At 51.0% G+C, this 25,385-nt stretch overlaps 2 protein-coding genes across 2 annotated transcripts in view; both read right to left on the bottom strand.

Moving 5' to 3' along the window:
• Positions 1 to 11,751, bottom strand: part of CACNA1S (calcium voltage-gated channel subunit alpha1 S) — a 73,435-nt gene extending 61,684 nt beyond the window's left edge. Inside the window, exons 1-2 of the mRNA XM_030818682.1 lie at positions 11,373 to 11,751; positions 9,354 to 9,459 (exon numbers count right to left, since the gene is read on the bottom strand). Coding sequence (XP_030674542.1) covers positions 9,354 to 9,459; positions 11,373 to 11,524 — 258 coding nt within the window. The 5' untranslated portion in view covers positions 11,525 to 11,751. The remainder of the gene's footprint in view (positions 1 to 9,353; positions 9,460 to 11,372) is intronic.
• A 1,380-nt stretch (positions 11,752 to 13,131) lies between these two features.
• Positions 13,132 to 14,548, bottom strand: ASCL5 (achaete-scute family bHLH transcription factor 5). The gene has a single exon (XM_030818680.1). It carries the CDS (start codon positions 14,546 to 14,548, stop codon positions 13,928 to 13,930), a length of 621 nt encoding a protein of 206 aa, XP_030674540.1. The 3' UTR covers positions 13,132 to 13,927.
• Between the last annotated feature and the right edge of the window lie 10,837 nt (positions 14,549 to 25,385).

Genomic DNA, 25,385 nt, shown 5'->3' with positions numbered 1-25,385 from the left:
AAATAATCATCACAGATTACAAAGGGCTAATGCAGGAATAGAAGAATGAATGAATCTCTTTAGCCTAGAAAGTGGATACTTTCAATAGTATTAATGTCATAATACAAGCTCATCCAAGCGTTTTACATTTCCTTTTTTAATGTCCTTTTACATGTGATGTCCTAGCATATAGTAAAGATCATGTACTATGGGTGTAAGATGGAAATTTCTCCACAAAGCCAGATAAGTTTTCCTCTCTAGTGAGAAATGAGCTATAATAAGGTCTTAAAAATTCTTATCTTCTCTGCCATGAACATGGCTGAAGGTGGACAGGCTGGGGGCTGGGGAAAATCCAAGGACCTTTCCACACAGGAGGTTCTCTGGGGTTCCATCCCGGAGGGTGTCACATAACCTGGATCACTCTACTCAGGCTTTTGACAAAAAACAACCCTCACCCTCCATAACTAGTCATCTTCCTTGCCCCTCCTCCTCACTTCCAGGGCCTTCTGAGCTCTATCTTTTGTAAAATCAATAACCAGGGAAGAGGAAAAAAAAAGCTAGGATGGAACAAAAGTAAAACGTTTAGCAACTTTGACACAGGGGCTCAGCACCTCCACCTGAGCTGCAGGAGTCCCGGCTGGGGCAGGGCCGGGTGGCCCTCCTCTACTGGTAATGCGTCTGCTCCCAGGTGCAGGAGAGGGTGAGAGAGACCCGCACCTTTCAGGGCTGAGGCACACAGACCTTCTGATGTCTGATGCCCAAAGTTTGTGCTGGCGTGGACCAACCTTGGGAGCATGCAGGATGAACAGGGGGATCTGGGCAAGCTGCTGCTTTGTGTCTCAGGACTTGGAGCCCCATGGGAGGATGGTGGGTGTGAGATGGCCAGCCCCAGTGGCCCCTGCCATGACAGCGACATTGGTCCTCAATTCAAGTGTCTTCAGAAAGTGAAGATGTAAACTACCCTTTGCAACATTAGCTGCTGACAAGTCCAAAAAAGAAAAGAAAAGAACAAGAAGAAAAGAAAAAGCATCCCCCCTCCTCCACCAGCCTATATTGAGATGAAGCCCTCACATCTCTGCCCCAAAGGGGCTTCCTCTTTCAAGGATGTGTGTGAAGAAGACAGTAGCCTCCTGGCCTGGGAGTAAACTCTAGATAAGGACAGTCTTTCACCACACCCCAAGGCTTCCTCGTGCCTCCGAGCCCAGCAGAGGACAAACACTGAGGTTTCTGTGGTGCTGGATACAGCACAGTGTGGTGTGACCTGAAGACAAGAAAGGGGGAGGAGGGGATCCTGGAGTCCAGTGCCTGGTACAGTGTGGGGCAGGCTCCAGACTGGGCAGGCAAAGGCCTCGGATCCCAGTGTCTCAGCAGACGCCAGACGCTCTTCCTTGGTTCAAGGCAAATAGGTCACAGGAACTGAGACAGGCTTCCCACATACAACCACTGGGAGGGCAAAGGCAGGGAAGGGTACAGGCCAAAAACAATGAGGTGCCCAAGGTAAGGGGCAGGCCCTCGTCAGCCTGGGATACTGTCTCCTACTCCCAACCCTTGGGCCCAACAGAGGAACCAGTTGAAAAGGAGGGCCCAACACATTTCCATCAGCAAGCAACAGGACCACAAACTCTTCCGTGTTGCCCAGCTCCCGCTGAGAGGGGACATGCAGTCATACCCATACCCAACGCATCCTGGTCTGTGCGGGGCAGTCCATCATCATCCTCCCTAGCTTCTGATGACAGCCGACTGAGGTAGGTACTCTTACCCCATTTTACAGATGAGGAAGCCAAAGCACAGAGGGATTAATTTCTCCAGGATCACATAGCTACCAAGAGGCAGAGCCATGATATGTATAGACAGTTTGACTCCAGACTCCATGGTCTCAACCACCATGCCAGGCAGAGGGGAGAGAGAGAAACAGCATGCCCAGAACACCTGGTACATTTGTCAGATCCCGTCCTCAATCCACTCCAGGTCTGTCTTTGCCCCCCGAGGCTTGGGTTCAGTGTGACTTCGGCTGTGGGCTGTTAGTGCTGGGAGGTCAGAGAAGGAAGGGAATGAACATGTATTGAGCAACTCCTGTGTGCCAGGTCAGACACGAGGTTGTTGCACTCATGGATGTAACAGTCCTGAAAAGAAAGATATTGTGGACCAGGCTGACCAACATGGTGAAACCCGTCTCTACTAAAAACGAGGTTGTTGCACTCATGGATATAACAGTCCTGAAAAGAAAGATACTGTGGACCAGCCTGACCAACATGGTGAAACCCATCTCTACTAAAAACAAACAAAAAAATTAGCCGGGTGTGGTGGCGTGTGCCTGTAGTCCCAGCTACTCGGGAGGCTGAGATAGGAGAATTGCTTGAACCTGGGAAGTGGAGGTTGCAGTGAGCTGAGGTCATGCCACTGCACTCCAGCCTGGGTGACAGAGTGAGACTTGGTCTCAAAAAAAAAAAAAAAAAGAAAGAAAGAAAGAAAGATATTGTGGTCTGCTGTTCACAGATGAGGTAATGGAGGTTCAGAGAGTTTAGGAAGCTGCAAACCAAAGTCTAGATTGGAGGCAGGTTGGTTTGACTTGAGAGCCCGTCCCTTCCTGCGACTCCCCAGGGAGCTAGCACAGCTTGGGCAAAAGCTTTCCTCCAAGGCTTCTGTTGTTCAGCTATTACAGTGTCTGCAGCCCCTGTGCCTGGTGTGAAGGGGCATGGATTGGGATGGGCAAAGGGAGAAGCTAAGTGCCCTGAAAGGGGACCTGAGTTCTTGCAGCAGTGGGAGGACAGGCTCCCAGGTGGGTCTAAAATCCAGGCTTTCATTCATTTCCACAGACCCTTTTGGAGCACCGTCACTGCTCTGTACAGTGGCCCAGGCTCAAACCACCCTGTGCTCTGCAGGTCCTGGATCTCTAAGGGGTGAGGCCAGAGCTGTGGTCCTTCTGAGGCCCCAGCCTCTCCAGATGGCCAGGGGAATGGGCTGCTGGCCACAAGAGTTGGCGAGCACATTCCAGACCCTATAAAAAGACAAACGCCCAGGCTGCCAGAGGCTTAGGCTCCAGCCTCGTGGAGGACACTGCAGCAACTTGAACCCCAGGAATGCGACAGGGGCCTGGTGGAGCCGGCTGATGCCTGAGGGGTAGGCAGCCGCCCTGCAGCCCAGGAGGGGCCAAATGGGCAGCCATCTTGCAGAGCTCGACGGGCCCTGCCCTGCCCTGCCCTGCCCTCGAGGAGAGCAGGCACCATCTACTTAAGAAAAATCTAAATTATCCAGAACTTGGAAATAAAGCAAAGAAAGGATGCCATATCTTTGTAATATCATGTTGGAGCATTTTATAACAGGCCTGATCAAGGATTATCTAATTATCCAGGTCAGGGTTTCTCAACCTCAGCCCTAATGATATTTTGGTCTGGATACTTATTTGTTGGTGGGAGAGAGCCTGTCCTGTGCATTTCAGGGCCCCTGCCTCTACCCCACTAGATGCCAGCAGGATACATCTCCGCCCCGCCCCTTCCCCTCACAATTCCAGTTGTTGCCAAATGTCCTCTGGGGCAGAACTACTTCCCCTCCCCAATCCCTTGAAAACCATTGACCTAGGAGGGAATGTAACTTTGTTTAGTTCTGGCTATTCTGTCCTCTAGAGATGCAAATGAATTCTGCCTGATAGGAAGATAACCCCAATGGTTAGAGTTTTATTGCCCTGTAGGACATTAACCAGCGTGATATCTAACCTAGCAATCCTATTCAATCATTCTTTCTCCGGTATCATAACTTCTGCTCCTCCAGTTCCCTTTAACCCAGCTTCACACGTCTGCTTGTTCTCTTTTGAGTTGAACTAATCTTTGATATGTGTTCCTTCGATATTTTACTCACAGTTGTGTTTTCACTTTTTGAACATCATACTTTGACATAGGATTGCTTTGAGGGTGAAATGAGATAATGTAGCAAAAGTAATCAGCTTATCATGTCTGCCCAACAATTAGTAAGTCTGATGATTGTTTTTGCTTTTCCACATTGGTCCCCTCAGCCTGGCCTCGGCTGGAATGGTAACCCTGCCCAATAAAGGATGTAGGCCTGCCCACAGAGCCACCTGGGCATGTGCAGTGATCTAACCTCTCTGTGCTGCAGTTTACTCCTCTGTACAAATGAGAAAAATAAAAGTACCTGCCTCATGGGCATTCAGTGTGATAACACATATAAGGCATTAGAACAGTGACTGACAATATGCAAGCAATCGACAGATATTGAATGTCATTGTTGCTGCTGCTGCTGCTGATTTGCTGGAGGACTGGGGAGGGGTGACCAGGAAAGCCACTAAGAAAAGTTAGAGGTTTCAAGGAGAGAAGACACAGAGTTAAAGAGAAATCAGGGACAGATGATGGGCAGGGTGAAGAGGAATTCTTTACCTGAAATAATCCTTTGGCATAACTGTTGGGGGTTAGACCCTTTGAATCTAGAACAACCTGGGGGTCTCTGTGACTATAGGCATTTTGGCTGGTGAGCCTGCTCTGTGACTCTGTGGGGCCTGCATGATCAGAGTTCCTTCTGTTGATAGATAAAGCACTACAACTTAGGTCTTCACTTATCCAGTTACTTCTCTCAAGTATACAATATCATCCCCATTTTATAAAGGAGGAAACTGAGGGAACAGAAAGGTTACATAACTTGTCTAAGATCACACAGCTAGTATGTGAGTGGGCCTGGGCTCAAAAGCAGTTTCTAGCTCCAGAACCCATTGTTATAACCACCATGCCATAATGGGCTGATTTCAGAGCCCCGTGCCACTGTGACATCCCACGGTTGGCCAGGACATCAGCATCCTGGATCCTCCTCTTGCCACCCTCTGACCCGCTGCATATTCATTCCCAGGACTCCTTGCTCTCTCTGGGCCTCAGTTTCCTCTTCTGTTCAGGGAGGATCCTGGGCTTTCCCACTGACACAGAGCAGGCAGAGTCAGAGGGGTACCTCTAGCCCCAGGAAACCCGGGCCCCAAGTCTATCACCCTCAGCTAACGCTGGCAGAAGGGATATGGAGGGACACTGCCAAAGGAGCCTATTCCCACAGACAGCAGTCACACCCCCGACCCTGCTCACACACACGGCAACTGAGGGAAGCCCTTCTTGCCCACAACCATCCCCGCCCCTGCCCCACCCAGCCAGTTTGGCATGTGCCTAAGTGAGGAAACTTCTGTCATAAAATGCTTGGACCTACAAATCCAATTGCCGTTCAGTGGACACAGGCACCTGTATCTCCACACATCTGAAGTCGAACTCACCACCTTCCTCCTCCCTACCCCCGCCTGCAGTCTTGGTAAGTGATACTGCCATCTGCTCTGTCCCCTTCTGACCCCCAAGTGTCATCCTCCCCCTCCCCCACACCTCCATCCCCACCTGCAATCCTCACCATGGATTCCACCTGACAGGACTTTCTTAAGGCCACCTCACAGCCATCTTTACCATCGCCAGTGCCTTGGCCCAGCCTCCCCTGTTTCCTGCCTGGATGACTTCCCTGGGCCTCCTGCCCGCTTCCCTGCTTCCCATCCCACCCCACATCACCCCAATCCATGCTCCACATGGGGCCTGAGAGATTTTTCTAAATCCCCGCCTGACCTCTCTGTCTCTTGCCTCCAGCCCTTTGCCCATGTGGCTTCCTCTGCCCAGAGTCCCCTCTCCCGCTTGGCCTTCTACAATGTGCTCCTTCACAGCCAGGCTACATAATGAGGGGCCCAGTACAAGTGAAAATGTGGGCCCCCATGTTCAAACAGTAGGAAATAAGTGCTGATGAAGGCACTAAATATAAAGCTTTTCCCTTTCTTTCAGCCCCTTTCTCAACCTACCGTGGTGTATTTTCATTGCTATTTGGTGTTGTGCAGGGCAAGTGCAGACTGTCACAAGCACCTCCTCCTAATCTTCCCCCTCCACCCTCACCATCCCACAGCCCGACATCCTGTGCCCTGGCCAGAGGTGGAGGTGTGGAGCCAGGCATCTCCTCTTCACTCAGACCCACCACCTCAACCCATAGTGGACACCCGGCACCCAGGGATGTTGCAATCTCTGCTTCCTGGGAGACAATAAGTACCCAGAATCAGGGAGGGCCTTGGAGGCTCAACCTCATAGGTCATTTACTGAATGGACTGCAGCACTGTCAGCCCGGGGTAGAGACAACCAGAGCCATGTCCTTCCTGAGACACGGCCCTTCCCATTCTCCCACTCAGGGCTCTGCCAAGTGGCCCAGGATCCCAGAGGGCAAAACATCAAGCTGAGAGCCCCTCCTTAGAGGCAGGGAGATGGCAGAAGTCAGGATCTTGTGTAAGCCAAGGTTCCAAGCTTAAGGTGCATGTGCCATTGTCCCAATGGACTTCACTTACGAATCATAAATTCAAAGATAAAATTAATTAAAATTTCAATACTTTGACCACAGAGCATTCAACCCCAAATGTGGGGCCCTTCTGAGTGGGGGTCCTCTGGGACTGCATAGGTGGCACTTGTGTGAGCTGTCCCTGTCCTCAACCTTTAGGTCTCATGTTAAACATCCCATCCTTGGGGAAGCCTTCCTTATCTCAAGACTAGCTTAGGTTCTCTGTCAATATGCTACCATAATGTCTCCAAACCTTGAAACTTTCCCATTTCATTTTAACTACTTGTTTAATTGGTTTTACTGTATTTACTTGTTTAATCCATGTAATGAAGCTCTGTGAAGATGGGAACTGTGTCTATTTGGTTCATAGTGATATCCCCAGTATGTGCCAGGGATGTGATAGACACTAAAGATACATTCGTTAAATGAATGAGAAAGTTCATGAATAATTAATCCTTAGGCCTCCTTTCTTGAAAGCTACAGGTTATTCTGGATGACTGGAAAGACCCCAACCCTTCTCTGATACCTACAAAGCAGCCAATAGGGTGAGTGCCTACTGCCCCTTTCTACTCCGACTCCTCTCATCTCCCTCTTGCTGGGTTTTGTGGACACGAACAGTGAGGACCCCTGAGCTCGAAGCTGGCTGAGCGACCTTGGGTATCACTGACTTTCTCTGGGCTTCACAGTTAAGGGGTCAGATTAGGAGTCCTCACTGAACATTCATTTCCCATAGAGCTCTGACATGCCAGGTGGCATTTGCTGCTTTGGAAACATTTCCGATTAGGTTTCCGACTTCCAGGGAACTCATGATACTGTCTCTATGAACTCTAGGCATAACCCAAGGTTTTGCAATTCCAGCCCACAAACTAAATAAAAACACACACAGGACCACGCGAAACAGTTAAGGGAGCCAATTTTGTTTCAAGATGGAAGATGACATAGCCACTAAGATGTAATTTTATTTATTATTATTTTTTTTTTTGAGACAAGGTCTCACTGTGTCACTCGGGCTGGAGTGCAGTGGCATGATCTTGGCTCACTGCAGCCTCGACCTCCTGGGCTCAAGGAATCCTCCCACTTCAGCCTCCCAAGTAGATGGAACTAGAGGTATGCACCACCAGGCCTGGCTAATTTAACTTTTGTAGAGACGGGAGTCTCTCTGTGTTGCCCAGGCTGGTCTCGAACTCCTGGATGTAAGCGATCTTCACATCTCAGCCTCTCAAAGTGCTGGGATTACAGGCGTGAGTCACTGCATCCAGCAAAGATGTAATTTAATATCCTCCAAGGTGGGGCAGAGTTTTTTTTTTGCAAAAGTAGTCAATGTCGCAAGGAACTGAGGCCCAAAAATATGAAATCCTGAAGGGTGGGGCAGACCCAGAGCTCTCTCTGCATTCAGGGACATGGAGACTAACCCTATGGTGTAGAATGCCCAGACTTTAAGAAATGCCTTCCTTGCCAGCAAAGGTGGCACTGGCCCTGCCAACATTTAATCCCACTCTCCTTCCACACTCGGGAGCTCAGAGTGTTTTCCCCTCATAGCAAGCACACATTTAGAATCCCAGCTTCCCATCAGCTCAAGATAGATTCCCATGGAAACCAGCATAAAGGAAAGGCAGAGATGTGTCAGGCCCTGGACACATGCAAATATGCCTCCTCCCTCCCGGGACCTGCAGTTTCAGTGCAGGAAAAAAGCCCTGTTGAAAAGGTGGTTCCATTGTCCTGTCCCCTAGGGAGCCTGAGGCCACTGTTTCTAAGAGGGCTTCCCCTAGAAGTCTTTCTGCCGTCACCCACCACCTTGGCAACACAGCCTGTACAAGAGCAGGTTCTGGCTCGGCGTGGTGGCTCACGCCTGTAATCGCAGCACTTTGGGAGGCCAAGACGGGTGGATCACCTGAGGTCAGGAGTTTGAGGCCAGCCTGGGCAACATGGCGAAACCCCATCTCAACTAAAAATACAAAAATTATCTGGGCATGGTGGCGGGCGCCTGTAGTCCCAGCTACTTGGGAGGCTGAGGCAGGAGAATCACTTGAACCCAGGAGGCGGAGGTTGCAGTGAGCCGAGATCACACAGCCTGGGCAACAGAGTGAGACTCTGTCTCAAAAAATAATAATAATAATAATAATAATAGAGAGGTTCTAAAGTCAGAGAGACCAAGCTGGAGGCCCTACCACAAGACTTTGATGTGGGGTGACCCTGGGTAATGTACCTCAACTCTCTGAATATCAGTCTCCTTTGTCTTTTAAATGGGTCTAATAATGTTACTTACCCCACAGGAGTAGTTATAGGGATTAAATAATACAATAATGTAAAATATTTAGCACAAATCCTGGCATTTAATAAGCACTTACTAAATGCTAACTGTTTTTATTATTAATTAGCTATTGAGTAAGTAAGTCCCTGAACCTCTCTAGGCCTCAGTTTTCTCATCCATAAAACAGAATGAGGTGGGGAGGAGGTAGGACAGCCTAATTTTTGAATATCCCTTCCAGCCCTGGCATTTTATGGTTCCAGGTATGTGTTACTGATGGAGGGGTGAAGAGATGGTGGTATTATAAAACTCTAAGACATGTCCTCGCTTCAGATTCCTGGATAAAACTCTCCCATGAAGGCAAACTTAGTGAACACAAGTTTCTTATGAATTACATCTGGGGAAGGGAAATTAGCATTCAACCTCTGTGGCTCACTAGCTGACCTTACTAAGCCTCAGTTGCCACATCTGTCAAATGGAACCACTTTATGAGTTGGTTGTGAGGATTAAATGAGTTTACTCTCACCAGGTAGTAGCATAGTGCCTGGGACCAATGAGTGCGTGCTCAGTGCTGGCTGACAATATCACAGAATCTGGAATAAGCAGGTTGAACCTGGAAACCTGTTGAGCCACTCAGCCAGCCCTGCAGGTGGCTGGGGACGCAGGGCCTGCATCGTCAGGGAGTTGAACCACCAGCACCATCCCCCAGAACAGAGTCCACCAAGGGGGCCTCCCCAAGCCTGGGGCTGCAGGCCCGCAGGAAGGGGGATGGAAAGGCCAATCTTACCAGGCTGAGGTTCAGAGAGTTGTTGTCATCTTCCGGCATGGGCAGGTACACGGCCAGGGCCACACAGTTGGCAAAGATGGTGAGCAAGATGATTGTCTCAAAGGGCCTGGAGCCAGGGTTAAGGAGAGCCCTCGAGTGAGGCAAAGGCCTTACAGGGTTAAGGGGAAGAGGGCGCTGAGGGTCAGTCTGGACTGTGACTCTGATGCCAGGCTGGTGGACAGGCTCATGGACACTCGCCCACGCTGCTCCTTCCCTGAGCCCCTGCAGAGTACAGCGAGGACCAGGTTCCTGCCTTGACATCTGGCTCCCTCTCCACAGGAACAAGTCACTTTCATGTAGACTCCTTGGAATGGCAAAGGTCTGGTCCCTGGCTGAGGGCTCCTCAGCTTTAAGGCCCAGGGGATCTTCACACCGCTCCACTCTCAGTGCCTGTCCATGCCCTTGCCTGCTCCCAAGGAGCCATGACTTTCGCAGATTCTGACCAATCCGCAGAGGCTTACCCAGATAAATGGCATGGGAGGGTAAGGGTTGATGCAGGGGAAGGTTGAGAACTCACTGAGTAGGACTGGGAACGGGGGATGGAGATGAACGCTGAAGTTCCAGAGCCATGTGTGCATGCTGGTGTGCACGTGCTCACACCTGTCACACCTCACCCCTCCCAGACACACCCACCCCACCACAGCCATTTCCAGAGGGTACCCCAGGCCCATGGCTTTCTCGACTTTCTGACCCATTAGGCAGCAAGTGTGGAAAGAGCTAGAGAAAGCAAGGGAGGAAGCGAGGGAGTTGTTTGGGGGCAGATGGGGAGGCATATTATGTAGATGGGCTTGACAGAAAAATCCCATTCTCTTCCCAGTAACCTCCAGTGTTTGAGAAAAGAGGAGGGCCACAGGGGCAGGGGGCTACGAGAGGGGAAGGCGCAGAGGAGCAGAGGATGGAGGAGAGGGAGAACCCACAGAGTAAACCTGATTGCAGAAGAGAGGCAAGGAGGGAGGGTCTAGGAGGGTTTGATGTGGGCGATCCACTGCCTGGCCGAGAGCGGGTGAGGGGGACAGGGCTGAGCCTGACCCCAAACTATCTCTACTTGCCCCACGTTTGTCTTGTCCTTCCAGTTATCCCTCATTCTCTTTCCTTCCAGGGAACAGCTGGTGGGAGCCCAGCCTTCCAGAACTCATCAGAAATATTTCAAATATGCCCGACCCTGGCTCTCAGAACCCACTTGACACAGCCCTCCCCTTCTCTCTGTCACTCCTTCCTCCCTTCCCCAAATAACCCAGATATTTTCATCATTCTGCCCCCCAGAGCAAACGCAAACATAGCATGAGTTTCAAAGTCCCTGTCCCTAGGGTGGCACGTCTGAGCTAGAGCAACCAGGCTTGCTTGGCCTGTGTCTTGGAGCCACTCAGACCAGGCGTCTTTCAGACCCATTTCTCCCCTTGGCTCTGTCCTCAGCTGGGACCTGCCCCCAGAGGAAGCCTTCCCTCTACTCACCTCTGTCGGCTGTCACCCCCCACCCAACCCAAACAAGGGAGAGTTTTCTCAAAGAGGCCATCACATCTTTTTTTGGTCCCTATCCTATTCTAAAGTGAGGCTGGTGCTTCAAAAACCTAGTGGCACCCCATGATAATGTGGATTTGGGCACACCTGGGAACAGTCCCTACAAAACAGGCCCCACCCATAGGTGGTCAGTAGGTGTCTCTGGTTGTCATGTAGGACTTGCGTGGCCCACTCAGGCCCAGGAAGCCCCACCAAGTCCTCCTCCTCTTCCTCCTCCTCCCCCACCCTCCTCCTCTTCCTCCTCCTCCCCCACCCTCCTCCTCTTCCTCCTCTTCCTCCTCCTCCTCTCCTGCTTAGCGGAGGGCTCCTTCCCCCAGCTCCTCACTCAATTCTGTGAGTTCACCCCATGTCTAAGTGCCAGGCCTCCCTGGCCCTCCTGTAGGAAGTTTGTGCTCTGTGATCACCCCTGAATCCCTCCCCCATGACGCACACTCCCCCCACAGCCCGGGCCCTGAAGGATACTTCCATTCTACGATGCTGATGCAGGCCTTCCTCAGGGGATTCTCCAGGGTCAGGCAGAACAAGGCCCTGGGTGGCCTTGGCAGAATCTCAGGAACCGGCTTCTTGGGCTGTTTCTTCCTCAGGCCTTCATCCTGGGGTGAGGACGGCTCCATGGCTTCCCTGGGAATCTGGCTTTCTCCTGCTCCCCCACCCCAGTGCCCTCTCTTCCCTGCGTCCCCAATGCCCCTGCCTTGGGGACTGGGCTGGCTGAGGCTGTCGGCTGAGCCTGCCCTGCTGAGCCAGCCGGGGGGCGGGGGCAGGAGTGGGGGCAGGAGGATTACTCTCCCCGCTCCCAGCAAGTAAAATTAGCCTCCACTCGGCTCCCCGCTGCCGGGCCTGAGCTCCTGAGGCCAGGCAGCTGTCATTCCATCCAGCCCAGCCAGTGACTTCCCAATCTGTCCCCTGAGGAGGGTGGGGGGCGGGGGGAAGAACTTACACACAGGCTTGGGATGGGGCAGGGGCAGTGGGAGAGGGAGACAGGGTGGAAGTTTTCAAGCCTGGGGCAACAGAGGTCAGGAAGGGGTAACCTTGGATATGGAACCTCAAACTGCAGAGTGGCCCCCTCATGCCAAAATTAGGTTTCCCCCTCCTCAGCCCCATGACATTGTCTGGAGAAGGCACTGGGCAGCCTAAGTCAGGACAGCTCCACAGCACCCCCTACCCATCTCAGTATCTGCACCATCAGCCAAAACTCCCCAAGCATACCCTCAACCCACCCCCAAAGCAATCCCATGTCAGAGAAACAGTAAACCCCTCTCCAGTGGGCTGGAAGGCTTCCAGAACGACCCTGAGTGTGCACACCTGTGGCATAGCACCTGTCTCACTGTGGAGCATCTACTGTGTATCTTTCTTCCCCACCTCCTCCCACCCCTACAGGTGTAAAGCTTGTGTGCTTTATCTCTGGGACTCTGGCCCCTTCTCTGCACAGTCCCCACATGTACTACGCTCCCTGTAAATGTTCAGTGAGGCCAGGCATGGTGGCTCATGCCTGTAATCCCAACACTTTGGGAGGCTGAGGTGGGAGAATGGCTTGAGCTCAGGACTTCAAGACCAGCCAGGGCAACGTGGTGAAACTCTGTCTCTACAAAAAATACAAAAATTAGCAGAGTATGGTGGTGTGTGTTTGTAGTCCCAGCTACTAGGGAAGCCAAGGTGGGAGGATCAGTTGAGCCTGGGAGGTTGAGGCTGCAATGAGCCAAGATCCGGCCACTGCACTCCAGCCTGGATGACAGAGTGAGACAGAGTGAGACCTTGTCTCAAAAAGAAAAGTTCATTGAGGACAGCCACGGTAATTCCAGCACTTTGGGAAGCCAAGGTAGGCAGATAACTTGAGGTGAGGAATTCGAGACCAGTATGACCAATGTGGTGAAATCTGGACTCTACTAAAAATACCAAAAATTAGTGGGCATGGTTGTGTGCACCTATAATCCCAGCTACTCTGGAGGCTGAAGCAGGAGAATTGCTCTAACCCAGGAGGCAGAGGTTGCAGTGAGCAGGGATCGAATCACTGCACTCCAGCCTGGGCAACAGAGCAAAGCCTGTCTCAAAAAAAAAAAAAAAATTCATTGAATGCCTGAGCTAACAACACTGAATCTTAAATGTGCTGAGCTAACAGTGAACCCCACATACCCTCCCAGCAAGTACTCTGGGCTGGGAGTGGGAATGAGAAAGGGGCACCAGGAAGGGTGAGGGTAGACAATGATCTAGGAATGAGAAAATTCAACAATCCTTTTATTTAGCTCTTTGGTGCCAACACAGTGCCTATGTACCTATACGCACACCCCCCTCCCCCAAAGCTTACAGTCTGAGGGAAAAAAACCACAGTCCCCACCCAACCTGGGACAAAACTAGACGACCTCATGGGAGGGGGGCGGGGAGGGAGTAACCCCATCCCCCCGCCACCAAGGAAGCCAGAGAACGCCACCAGGGCACACAGGTCGCCTCTGCTGAGTCTGTAGGTTCGGTCTGGGCTGAGCGCCGGCAGCAGTCTGGCCTCCCATCCCTTCCTCTGGGTTCCTTTCTCGAGGAGTAAGCGTGCTCCCAAAGAAGTCGCTAGTATTTAAGGCCATCTGGTGGAGAGCAGTGGCCTGGCAACCGAGGGATCAAAGCCGGGCTCGCCTCCCGGGGACTCGCAGAGACTGGGCTGCGCCTGAGGCAAGGACCGACGGAGCAGAGGCACCTGAGGCCGAGCGGGAGCCAGACCCAGGGATGACCGTCCTGGAGTGCCCCTCTGCACCCCGGAGGCGACGCAGGACTCCCGGAGCAGTCCCAGGCCCTGCCCCTCGCTGCGCTCACGGAGCTCCTAGGTCTCTATCGTGCCCATCGCACCCGCTGCCCTGCACTTCCGCCCCAAGCTGGTGGATGAGGGAGGGTGTCGCAGACACGGGAGGGCCGCCCACCTCCTACAGTCACCGGCCTGCGGCGCAGCGCTGGTGATCCAACAGCCTCCCGCTGCTCCCAGAAGTGGGACGGGGCCGGCGGATCATCCCCCAAGCCAGGGGCGGCCACAAGCCCGATCAATGGCAGGATTCCTCCGACTCCAAGAAAGGCGAGGGGGAGAAGCAGGAGGACTCAGATGACTCCCGCACCAGGGAGGAGGGTGCCCGGGCCTCGCCGTCGCCAGGGCGGTCGGGCCGGGGGGCGGCAGGCGGCGCGGGGCAGGGACCGGTGCCCGGGAGGCCGCGGGCAGCGGGGGACGTCGCGCCGTCGGGGGCCGAGCTCAGCAGCTCCTGCAGGTACTTTATGTAGCGGATGGCGGCGCGCAGCGTCTCCACCTTGCTGAGTCGCTTCTCAGCCAGGGCGCCCGGGAGGTGGCCGCGGAGGCGCGCGTAGCCCTCGTTGACGCACTTGACGCGCTGCCTCTCGCGCTCGTTGCGCTTCTGGATGAAGGCTGGCTCGAAGGGGTATTCGTAGACCCCGAAGGCGCCGGGGAAGGGCACGTAGGGGAACACCCCCGCATAGGCGTCGTAGTAGGGCGGCTCTGCTGGGCCCGGGTACAGCAGGAAGGGCACGTTGCCCAGGGGCTCGGCGGGGGGCAGGGGCGCCTGCCGGGGAGGGGGCACGACGCCCAGCTGCATGCAGCTGGGGGGCCCCAGAGGCCTCCGGTCCACCAGAGCCCGGCAGAAGTTATTGTTCATGGTGCCGCGTGGAACTGCACCCAGAGCGAGGCCCCCACCGAATGGTCCCTGCTTGGGGTCTGCACGGTCTCCACCACTGGGGCAAGTCACATCGCTAGCAGCAGCTCCTGGGTACCAGGACTTGCTAGGGCCTCTTTTCGCCCTTTAGGGTGGCTTCCAATGACTCCCTAACAAGAGCCATCGCCCTAGACAAGTGTGGCCCCTCTCAGGGGGTCGGTGCACGCCTTCTCAGAGCCAGCCCACGGTGCCGCGGAACTCTGAGGGCCCGCACCCGGTTCCGCAGCACCCATGGGCACGGCCACAGACCCGCGCGCCCTGCCTCTTCCTGCCGCCCAACATGGGCACCTCAGGCCAAAACCACAGGCTCCATGTCCTCCACCCCCACCCCAGCGCCTAGTCCTTGGTCCTCACGGCCTTCGGGATCCCCGGGCTGTCCGGGGTCCCCAAACTGATGGCTGCTGTTAGGGGTGCGCCAGCTCAGTGGAGGGAGTCCCGGGGAACATTTCTAAAGAAGAGGAGAGGAGAGTGAACATATCAGTTAGGAAAGGCCTGTATTATGGGCTTCTTTGTATCATCCCCACCCGCAAACGGGATTGTAAGCCTCATGAGGAGAGGCGGTTGGCTACTGAAGGAGCACAGATCTGAGTTAAAATCTTGTGCCCACCCCTTAATAATTGGGTGACCGCTTTGAGTCGTGGTTTCCATAACGGAAGGGCAAGGGAAACATCCTTGACAGGAAATTAATAAGATATGAGAATCAGCTGTGAAAAAATATATATTAAAAAACACCTCCTAAAGGGCATAGCTTATAAAAATGCCCAATTTTGTCATGTCCCTTGAGAGTGGGGGATTAAGTCTCATCACTGATCCCTTCCAGAGTCTTACATCTAGTAGAGGGTCTGAGACTGCTTATTGAATTAGCAGCAGCAGCCATCAGCCAATGAGGGAAGCCAACTCTTTATGGAAAGGAATGCCTCTTTGATAACAAGGTAGGTGTTGCTGGTCCATTCAAAGTCCTCTGTCTGGCAGAGACAGTCATCAAAGCCTTCCCTGCCCCAGTCCTTATGGTCTGGGATACACCCTCTCACCCCACCCTGGGTTTCTCCATGGCACCTAATGGAGGCATCTATTCTTTCACCTGTATGCCCTGAGCCTAGCCCAGCCCCTGTTGAGTATTAGATGCTCCACAAATACATGTGGAATAACAGAGAGAGGATTAGGCAGAAAGCTGGGTTTGTCAGGGTGGGACTGATTACACGTAGCCTTTCACAGGCTTTAGGAAGCTGTTATTTCAGAAATAATTGGTGTGTGCTGAGTTTAGGTGCCACCAAGCTTCCTTGCATGTGGTTATCAGATCCAAGTTAGGTGCCATTTTGTCTAGGAAACCTCTCTGATCGCACTCCCCACTCCTGTGTGTGTCTACAGTGTCCCATAAGTGCCATTTTAGCACTTATCACACTACTCTATTATTTTTTCCCTCTTCATAAAAGATGCTCAGGACTTAGCGAGTGAGTGAGTGATGGGCACCCTGACACCTTGGCCACTGGGCACGGCCTCTCCAAGAGACAGAAAGGGGCTAGGTCTCTCTCTGGCAGGAGGAGGTCGTGGCAAACCCAGATTCCTAAGAATGTCTCCTTCTGCACCCTCTCGCCTCTGTCCTTTTTGCAGGCCCTGAGTCTGTTTCCAGCTAGCTTTGTCCTCCACACTAAATGAGGACCAAGAAAAATCAACAATGATTCTAAGCATCATGGAGACTTAGATGTGCTCTCAAAAGTGAAACCAGGCCAGGCATGGTGGCTCACGCCTGTAATCCCAGCACTTTGGGAGGCTGAAGTGGGCGGATCACTTGAGGACAGGAGTTCGAGACCAGCCTGGCCAACATGATGAAACCCTGTCTCTACTAAAAATACAAAAACTAGTCGGGTGGGATGGTGGGCGCCTGTAATCCCAGCTAATTGGGAGGCTGAGACAGAAGAATCGCCTGAACCTGGGAGGTGGAGGTTGCAGTGAGCCAAGATCATGCCACTGCATTCCAGCCTGGATGACAGAGCAAGACTCCATTAAAAAAAAAAAAAAGAGTGAAACCAAATGTCTCTGGAACTCTTTGCTCTCCGGATCTCTTTGCTCTCCGGATCTTACACTTGGCTTGTGCTGGCTCTGGTCCTGGGGGCCCTCTCTACATCTCTCTGCTTTACCCAGAGTCCTGCCATCCTTGATTCCAGCTCCCGCCCATCCTGACTGCCGGAGCTCTTCGGCTTCCAACATGGGTTGTGCATTCTAAGGTGGCACATTCTTTTTAAGGTTGTGCATTCTGTCTTCAACCAGAATGTAAGCAGCCGGAAGGCAGGGGCTGGGGCTTTTATTTCTCAGGTAATGCCTATCAGTCCCTTGCTCAAAATGATTTTCTAGCAGTTCTCTCTTATGGTACAAATTTGGGATCCAGACTGCACTCTCCCATATGATCCCTGTCTATTCATATTTGACTTAATTCTTTAAATTTAATTTGATAGGGGTCAGAAGTTTATGACAATTTTAACAAGTACAACTTACTATGTGTTCATGTTGATTTAATATTCATAACTTATTTATTTTCCTTATATACTATTTACATTTTTTCATACAACAATTCAGAAAGGTGATTCAAACAAGAAACTTCACAGCTGGACTATGTATTTCTTGAGCCAATTCTGCCTTTACTGTTAGAAAAGAGCTGATAGGCCAGGCGAGGTGGCTCATGCCTGTAATCCTGGCACTTTGTGAGGCCGAGGAGGGAGGATCACTTGAGCCCAGGAGTTTGAGACCAGCCTGAGCAACATGGCAAAACCCTGTCTCTACAAAAAATTTAAAAAATTAGCAGGGTTTGGTGGCATGTGCCTGTGGTCTCAGCTACTCAGGGAGAGGCTGAGGGGGGAGGATGGCTTGAGCCCAGAAGGCGGATGTTGCAGTGAGCTGAGGCTGCACCACTGCACTCCAGCCTGGGCAACATAGCAAGACCCTGTCTCAAAAAAAAAAAAAAGGAACTCATAAACTACCTGCTATCTGCAAGGTAGCATAGGGGGGTACACACCTTCAAGGGAATTGTGTTCTGCATCTATCACTGAATACCAGAAGCTGAGGAACACTGTGTGGCATATTACCATTAAGCGGCATGATTTTCATTCAGTAAATATGTACAGAGGGTCCTGGATATCCTGGGACTGCTCTAGGTAGTAGGATAGAACAACGAACAAACATTGTAGTGAAATAATAATCATAATGATAATCATAGCTACACTTATTATTCATGATGTACAGCACACTGTGCTAAGAGCCTGACGTGAATCATCTCATTTAATTCTCACGCCATCCTTGAGAGGTAGGTACTAATAATCGTCTGGTTTTACGGGTGAGAAACTTGAGGCACATGAAGGGTAAGTCACTTTTTAAAGGCCCACTGTTAGGAATTCATGAACTAATAAAAGTTAATCCACCACCTCAGTTTCCCACCTCTTCCTTCAGTATTTCTACTAGTGGCTTCTCATCTGATCAAAGGAACGGAGCGGTTTACACTGACCTAACAAAAGGAGCTTAGTAAATTATTCCTGCTGGAGAGGAATTACAATTATAATTATAATTCCTGGAGGGGATGTCCCGCCGAAGATTCAAATTATAATGCTGTTATTTAGCTTCTGCTAAGAGAAGAACTAAAGGTCACCCTTGTCATCTTTTGGGAAGGTAGCACCCCCTTGAAGATGTGTTTGGAGGGTGGCCCATGGAGTTCTGCTGCTGGGAAGATGCAGACTGGAGTATCATCAGACTGAGTCAAGCAGCAGGAGCCCCCTTGCCTGAGCTTAGAAAACCTGAGCGAAGGCCCCAGGAGGATCTGTCAGTAGTAGCAGGGAACCTACTCATCGGCTAAGTTCATGGGACTGGGCAGAACCAACTATCAATAGCGCCACAGTGTGGTGGTGAGACGCAATGGCGGCAACAGATTGATGAAATTCGCACCCCGACCCCACGGGTGCTGAAGTCATCACTTCCTGTGACAGCTCTCTTTGGGGACTGTGGGTCCCTAGGTCTCCTGGAAAATTCAGGGTAAGAGAAAACCCCTTAGGAAAAGCTACTGAGTTTTCTGTCAACATCTACTAATTTTCTCCCTGTGTTTGTGAAGCAATTCATATCACTTAAACTTTCACTATGTACACATACATAAAATATGTATTAATACAATTAGATGTATTTTGTTGTTTTGAATTAAAAATAGCAGTTGCATCAGCATTAGGCAACTTACTAGATAAAAATGTGGCTCTGAAACAGTGGAAGAGCTTTCCCTCTACTCTTAGCCCCCATGGTGACTGCTGAAAGAGCTAGTTGAATGAACCCATTGATTGCATTGAGTAGGCACAGATTATTAGTTGCAGGCAATGCTGTCCATCTTTTTAAGGGGCCCTGGTTCCTCTGGGACCGGAGCCACTCCTTGCCCTCAGCAACCCCATTCATTACCAGCTGTACTCTAGTTTACTTTACCCTGGGAAGCAGCCGAGCAGATCTCCTTGGCAGGAAGTAACTGCTGTTCCTCCCCAGAGCTTTCTTCGTGGTGCAAGCTACACTGAGCTGTTATGCCTGCAGTCTGCGCTCAGTTGTACCATGTACAGTTAGTTTGTTTAGGGCCAGCTATCATCAATTATTGTGCAAAGAACTTTCTAATCCTCAAATCTGACTTGCACCAGAGAGGGTGCATTGCCAGCGGGGGTCTCCCAGGCCTCCTTTGCAATGCCTTGCCGATTCTAATTGTGTAGCATTAGTGTTTGCCCCACCCATATTAACCCCTTGTTGTCCCTATTGCCAGAGGATCTCACTGTCTACACCCCTGGGGATGGCATATTATCATAACTTGCTGTTAATGGTTTCATACTCATCCCCTGCCCATCTCTCCCAGGCCTCTCCTTGGTGCCCCTACGTTCACCAGGGCCCTGTCTCCCCACCCTCCTCAGCCTTATACTCTGCATGGGCAACAGGCAACCTGAGGGCCCTCTCCCCAGGGCTCTTCCTGTCACTGCCCTCAACCTAGACTGTAAACTGTGAGCCTAAGAACTCTGGTCTTATCCTTCTTTGAGACACACAGTACAAGCTCAGTTAAGTGTTTGTTGATTGACACTGGTGGGAAGCCCTGGGGAGGCAAAGGCAGATGCGAACTTTGAAGAAGCAGACAACATAATCCTACCTTTCAAGCTTTCCTCATTGTCTTTAGCGGGACTGGAACCAGAGTTGGGGGTCTGAGGTCAGGAATTGGCTGAACACATCTCTTTCAACAGGGAACCCTGTTGGCTCTGAAGGAAGCATTGGGGAAAGTGATTCCATAGTCTTCTTCTTCTCCTACCACTCTGAGAGATTTCTGAGAGTTGACCAGTCCATAATGCTGCTTTTGGGCAGCAACAGGGAGACTGCTTCCATAGCCTCCCCTCTACCCACTGCAGCCAAAAACTGGGAACATTTGTAAGGAAGGCCCAAGGACTCAGAATGACAGAACTCATTAGCTTTGTGGAGTCCTCACTCATCCCCCTGCCTCCAGGCAAGGTGGTTGCTAAAACCTTTCCCCTAAGGGCTCCATAATTTGAGAAATGCAGCTCCCCGCATTTCCCTCCTTGCATACCCACATTAGCATCAGCCCTAGGAGGGCACGTTAGCATCCGAGGCCCTGGGAAGCCCTGCCTCTGATGCTAACGTGTTTGTATTTAACCCCCAAATTCCCAGTGGAACCACAGAACACTTTAAAAAAAATGGTCTTAAGCCCACTAACATCAAATAGAACACACTTCAGGAAATTCTGCCTTTAAATCTCCAGGATAAATATATATTTTTTAAGAAACAAATAGGGGCCGGGTGTGTAGCTCACACCTGTAATCCCAGCACTTTCGGAGGCCAAGGTGGGAGGATCGCTTGAGCCCAGGAATTTGTGACCAGCTTGGGAACCTTGTACTTCTAGTCTTTTTAAGTCTTACTCACCGCTACAGTTTCCTTTAGGAATTCAGTTTTGTGTATGTCAATTTATTTAGCATTCATTAAGCAGGCCATCTTTTTATCACTAACTTGAAAAAAATCTCTCATTAAATATCATATTCATCTTTCATTAGGTTCTGCATACTTTAGTAGAGACCCCATCTCTACTAAAAATAAAAACAATTAACTGGATGTGGTGACGCATGCCTGTAGTCCCGGCTACTCAGGAAGCTGAGGTGGGAGGATCAGTTGAGCTCAGGAGGTGGAGGCTGCAGTGAGCTGTGATTGCAGCACTGCACCCGGCTGGGTGACAGACCCAGACCCTGTCTCAAAAAACCCCCCCAAAACAACAACAAAAATCCAAATAGGAAATTTTACAATCTCCCTTGGGGGGTCTGTCACATAACCTGTAAATATTTCTAGAAGGATAACCTTACCACCCCCACCGTATACATAGTGAACACTCCAGACCACATATTCAACATAAACAATCCTTTCAGAATCTTGACGGGTATAGTTTCAACGTTGATGGGAGAAGGGGCAGCCAGGCCCTGTGACCATGAGCCCACATGGCACCTTGCTGGGTTAGAAAACGATGCTTCACGCTCTGGGTGGGTGTTGTGTAGGCGGGATTCCAGCCCCACTTGCCTCCTTAGCCTGCACTGAATGAGCGAGTACTATCCATGGGCCCCAGAGCCTGCTTAGCCCTTCACACTGCCCTCACACCATCCTCCCTGCCTCAGGTTTGGAAACCTCCGTTGCTCCCCAGCAACCTGGCTGCATCTAGTTTCACAAAGAGAAAAGCTCACAGAGCTTTGACATGGGCTGACCAAGCCAAGTCCTCAATGTGGCATCACTTTGCTGAGAGTCTTAAAGAAGATAAACAGGGTGGAGAAGGAAGGGCTTGCGTGGATTAGGTGCCCTCTGATGCCTGGTGCTTTGTGGCGTGCTCTGCTTTCCTTATCCCATGCCATCCTCACACCTGAGAGAAGGTATTACTATTCCTGTTTACAAAAGAGGAAACAGGCTCAGAGAGGCTAAGAGAGCTGCTCAGGGTCACACAGCTGATTGAATTTATCAGGGTCTCATTGGGTTGATATGAGGACTTTCTTGGCCGGGCAGGGGTCCCCACCTTTTTTATGAGTAACGATTGTTACAGGATCTCCTGGGGGTGGAGCTGGGTGAGGAACTTAGTCCTTTCCAGTTCCCTGAATATAACCAGGCATTTGCAATGCTGTGGAGTCATAGGAAGATGCTCCCAGAGGCAACCACCCCACTCCTAAACCCTGATCACGGGCTTTAGATTAAACTGGCCGGGATGAATCCTGGCGCTGCTCTTACTGGCTAAGTAGCTTTAGGCCAGTTACTGACTTCTATAAGCCTGTTTCCTCATCTGAAAAGTGAAGGTCATAATACCTACCTTAGAGGTTACCGTAAAGATAAAGGTAATGTATGTGAGCCACGTGGCACCTAAAAGCAATTGAATTAATGGTAGCTCTTATTGCCGGTTAGGGATGGGTGACCTTCAGAAAAGCTCCCAGAAGCTCTAGGACCCTTGGATGTGGCTAAGAGAAGCCCAGGACGGCAGGTGCCCCACCAACATTGTTCCACCAATGCTTACACCCAGTAGCTTCCTATAGTCACATCTGTCCTGACAGAGTCTAAAAGAAAAATTCTATGCATTAAATGTCTGATTTTTTTCCCTCAAATCTTTGAATGAAAAGGGTAACTGAATTCAAACAATTCTAATAAATCGAATTTATTCAACCATGTGTTCTATTGCCTGTCAATCCACCTACCAAATAACATCTCCTGAGCTCCTTCAAGGAATCCTTCTGTGGGCTGGGGACCCAGCAGAGGACAACTTCTACTAAACTGCTCTCAGTTTAGTAGAAGAGAAAATGACTGCATCTTAGTGCCCATACACATCTGGCACTTACCTATATGCCAGATGCTGTTCTAAGTGTGCTACAAAACTCTCATTACAACCTTATGATGTCAGGACTGATGGTATCCCCAACTTACAGATGAGAAGAACAAGGCACAGAGTGGTTAAGCAAATTGCTGCAAGTCACACAGCTGATAAATGTTGACCTGGGATTCAAGGGATCCTTTCTATACTCTGGGACTGGGGCATCGTCATCCTGTCCAGGAATGAATCTTTCTTAGCCCAGAAGAATAAGACTCAGATTCAGAAGACAGTCCATTCCCTTCATTACTCCTACTACCCCACCCCACCCAAGGGCAGGAGGAAGAGTCTATGGCTCAGGAGCCCGACACCTGGACCCTTGTCCCAAAGCCACCAATAAGTGCTAATGGGACTCTGCACAAATCTTACCATTAGATAAAACTGCTCTGTACTTTGCCTTTCGGGGAGTAGAAATACCTTCCGAGGGGTCCAACAACCTCATTGGGGGTGGGTTTTGGGGTTGCAGAAGGGAAAGGTGAGACCCTGGCCAAAATTGTGACTGGGAACCCAGTATTTAACTTACTCTCTCTGGCTGAAGTGACTCACAATGTGCAAATGCAAGTTACTACAATTCCTGTTCTCATCATTGGTTGCACACATAGGTGCTCAAGGGTGTTCCTGAATACTTATGATTAATCAATGTTAATTTCAAAGAAGACAAAGAGGAAGGAAAATCATCCTACAGACACACTGAAGTCATGGTCGGAATGAACCAGGCGGTTCTGCAGATGAAATCAGTTTGAACCCCGGAAATTCAAGCTGTGCCTGAGCCTCCCTTGATGAGGAACAGTCAGCCTCAGAGCTGGGTCCACAGGCTAGGAAGCCAGAGAGGCTGGGGTTGAGGGGTGGGTACCACGGAAGCTGCTCCCAAGGGTGCTGCCTGCCAGCCTCTGCCCTCTGAGCCGCCCACCCATCATCACCGCTGTCTCCTCCCTGGCCTTCCTGCCCTAGGTTCCAGTGCCAACCTCCAGCAGAGTCATGCCCTGGGGCCCATATTATTGCCAGCTCAGGGGAACAGAGGAAAAAGGATTCTCACTCCCTTCTCTACAAAAAGGAGTATCGCTTGTAGGTGACGGGTATTTCATGGGGGAAAAAACCCCTTAGGGGCCACAGAACAAAAGTTTGAGGGTTCGCAAGGAAGATGGGTCTGGTGGCCTCTCCAGATCATATTAATAGATCCAGAGAATTTGTAGGTGGGAAGTGACTGCAGCTGCAGGGCTGGAGGGAAGATGGTGCCCGTAATGAGGGAAGGAGATTCATGAACCAACATTGTTCAGCACTCGTGATGCTTCACACTCTGGATCTCATTTGAGCCTCAGGCTGTCCTTGTGAAGTGGGTGTCTGCAGCCCCCACTCCACAGGAGGGAGCAAGGCCAGGAGAGCCTGGCCCTGTGGCCAGGGTAGACCATGGCCCTGGTTCTCCACTGCCCCCACCCCAGGTTTCCCTCCTGGTGGCTGAGGCCCTCGCAGCTCCCTCTGCATGCAGGCTGTCACTGGGATTCTCCAACCTGTCTCATGCATGCGGTTACCTGTATTTTAGAGGGAACTGGGGCTCTCTGAACTTGTCATACCTTGGCTTATGACCAGGGACTCTGGAGCCAGCCAGATGTGTCTAAGAATCCTGGCTTTGCCACTTCTCAGCTATATGACTTTGAGCAGGCCTATTCCATTTTCTCTTCGGTAGGCTGGGGAGAGCAACAGCACTCACTTCCTAAGGTTACTGTGAAGTTCAAGGAGATTGTGCATGAAAACACCTTGGCATGCTTTGTGGCTGGGAAGTGCTCAGTAATCAACAGCTGCTCACACTCCCAGGCCTGGCATCTAGGTTCCCAGCAGTCTGCCATCCTTCTCTCCAACCTTCTTTTCCCCCATATCCCCAAATCAGCCCTCAGCTTCAGCGTCAACATAACTCTCTTCTCTCAAGCAGCCTCTGCTTTCTCCCCTCTAGCCCATGTTCACAGAGTTGCTCCTTTCCGGGAGAATCAGCCCCTTGCCTTTCCACTCATCCAACTCCTACTTCTGGAAGCTGTTTGGGTCTTTCTTTGTCCACAGAGCTTTGCTACCCTCTCCTGTTTCTGCTCCTTCTCCTTCTCCCTGAATCCTAAAGCCTTGGTGTGTTGCTCTCAGTGGTCATAGTTGGTTGGCGTGCTCTCACCTTGCTGTTCACCTTGCTGTGCATTTGTGTCTTGCTCTTTCAAGGAGCAGGAGTTCCCTGAAGGGCAGGAACCTCATGCTCCCTCTGTATCCTGCGGGCCCAGCCCTGCCCCGACACATAGGAGGTGTCCAAGAAGTAGCCTGATGTGGAGGGGTAATTGAATTGCTGCTGGATGAATGGCAATTGAGTGGGCACAGGTGAGTGTCACCAGTCCATGACTGTTATAGCAAAGCAGGTGGTCTCACGAGCCGTGTCACCTTCGTTTAATGTCTGTGGTAGGGCAGTGATGCAGAGGTCTGAGCCTGAAAATACAAAACTCATCCATCCAAACTGCCTCCTCTGGGAGCAGGATAAAAAGCACAGGCACTGAGTGGGAGGAAAGGCTGTGTTCTAATGGGGACAGAATCTTGGCTCACACCATAGGGAAGGAGACTGTTATTTACTAGGCACCTTACCATGTGCTAGCAATTTATTTATTTAATCTCTTCAAGTTCTCTTAGCTCTTTTAAATTTTTTTTTTTTTTTTTTTTAAGTAACAGGATCTAACCTTGTCATGTGGGCTGGAGTGCAGTGGGATGATCATAGCTCACTGTAAACTTGAACTCCTGGGTTCAAGAAATCCTCCTGCCTCAGCCTCCTGATTATAGCTACACACCACCATGCTGGGTTGTTAAAAATTTTTTCGTAGAGACAGAATCTCCAACTTCTGGCTTCAAGTGATCCTCCCACCTCAG

The sequence above is a fragment of the Nomascus leucogenys genome, chromosome 9, assembly GCF_006542625.1.
Source record: "Nomascus leucogenys isolate Asia chromosome 9, Asia_NLE_v1, whole genome shotgun sequence".
Lineage (NCBI taxonomy): Eukaryota > Metazoa > Chordata > Mammalia > Primates > Hylobatidae > Nomascus > Nomascus leucogenys.
The sequence above is the reverse complement of the archived record's forward strand: the minus strand, read 5'-3'. Positions and strand labels throughout refer to the sequence as shown.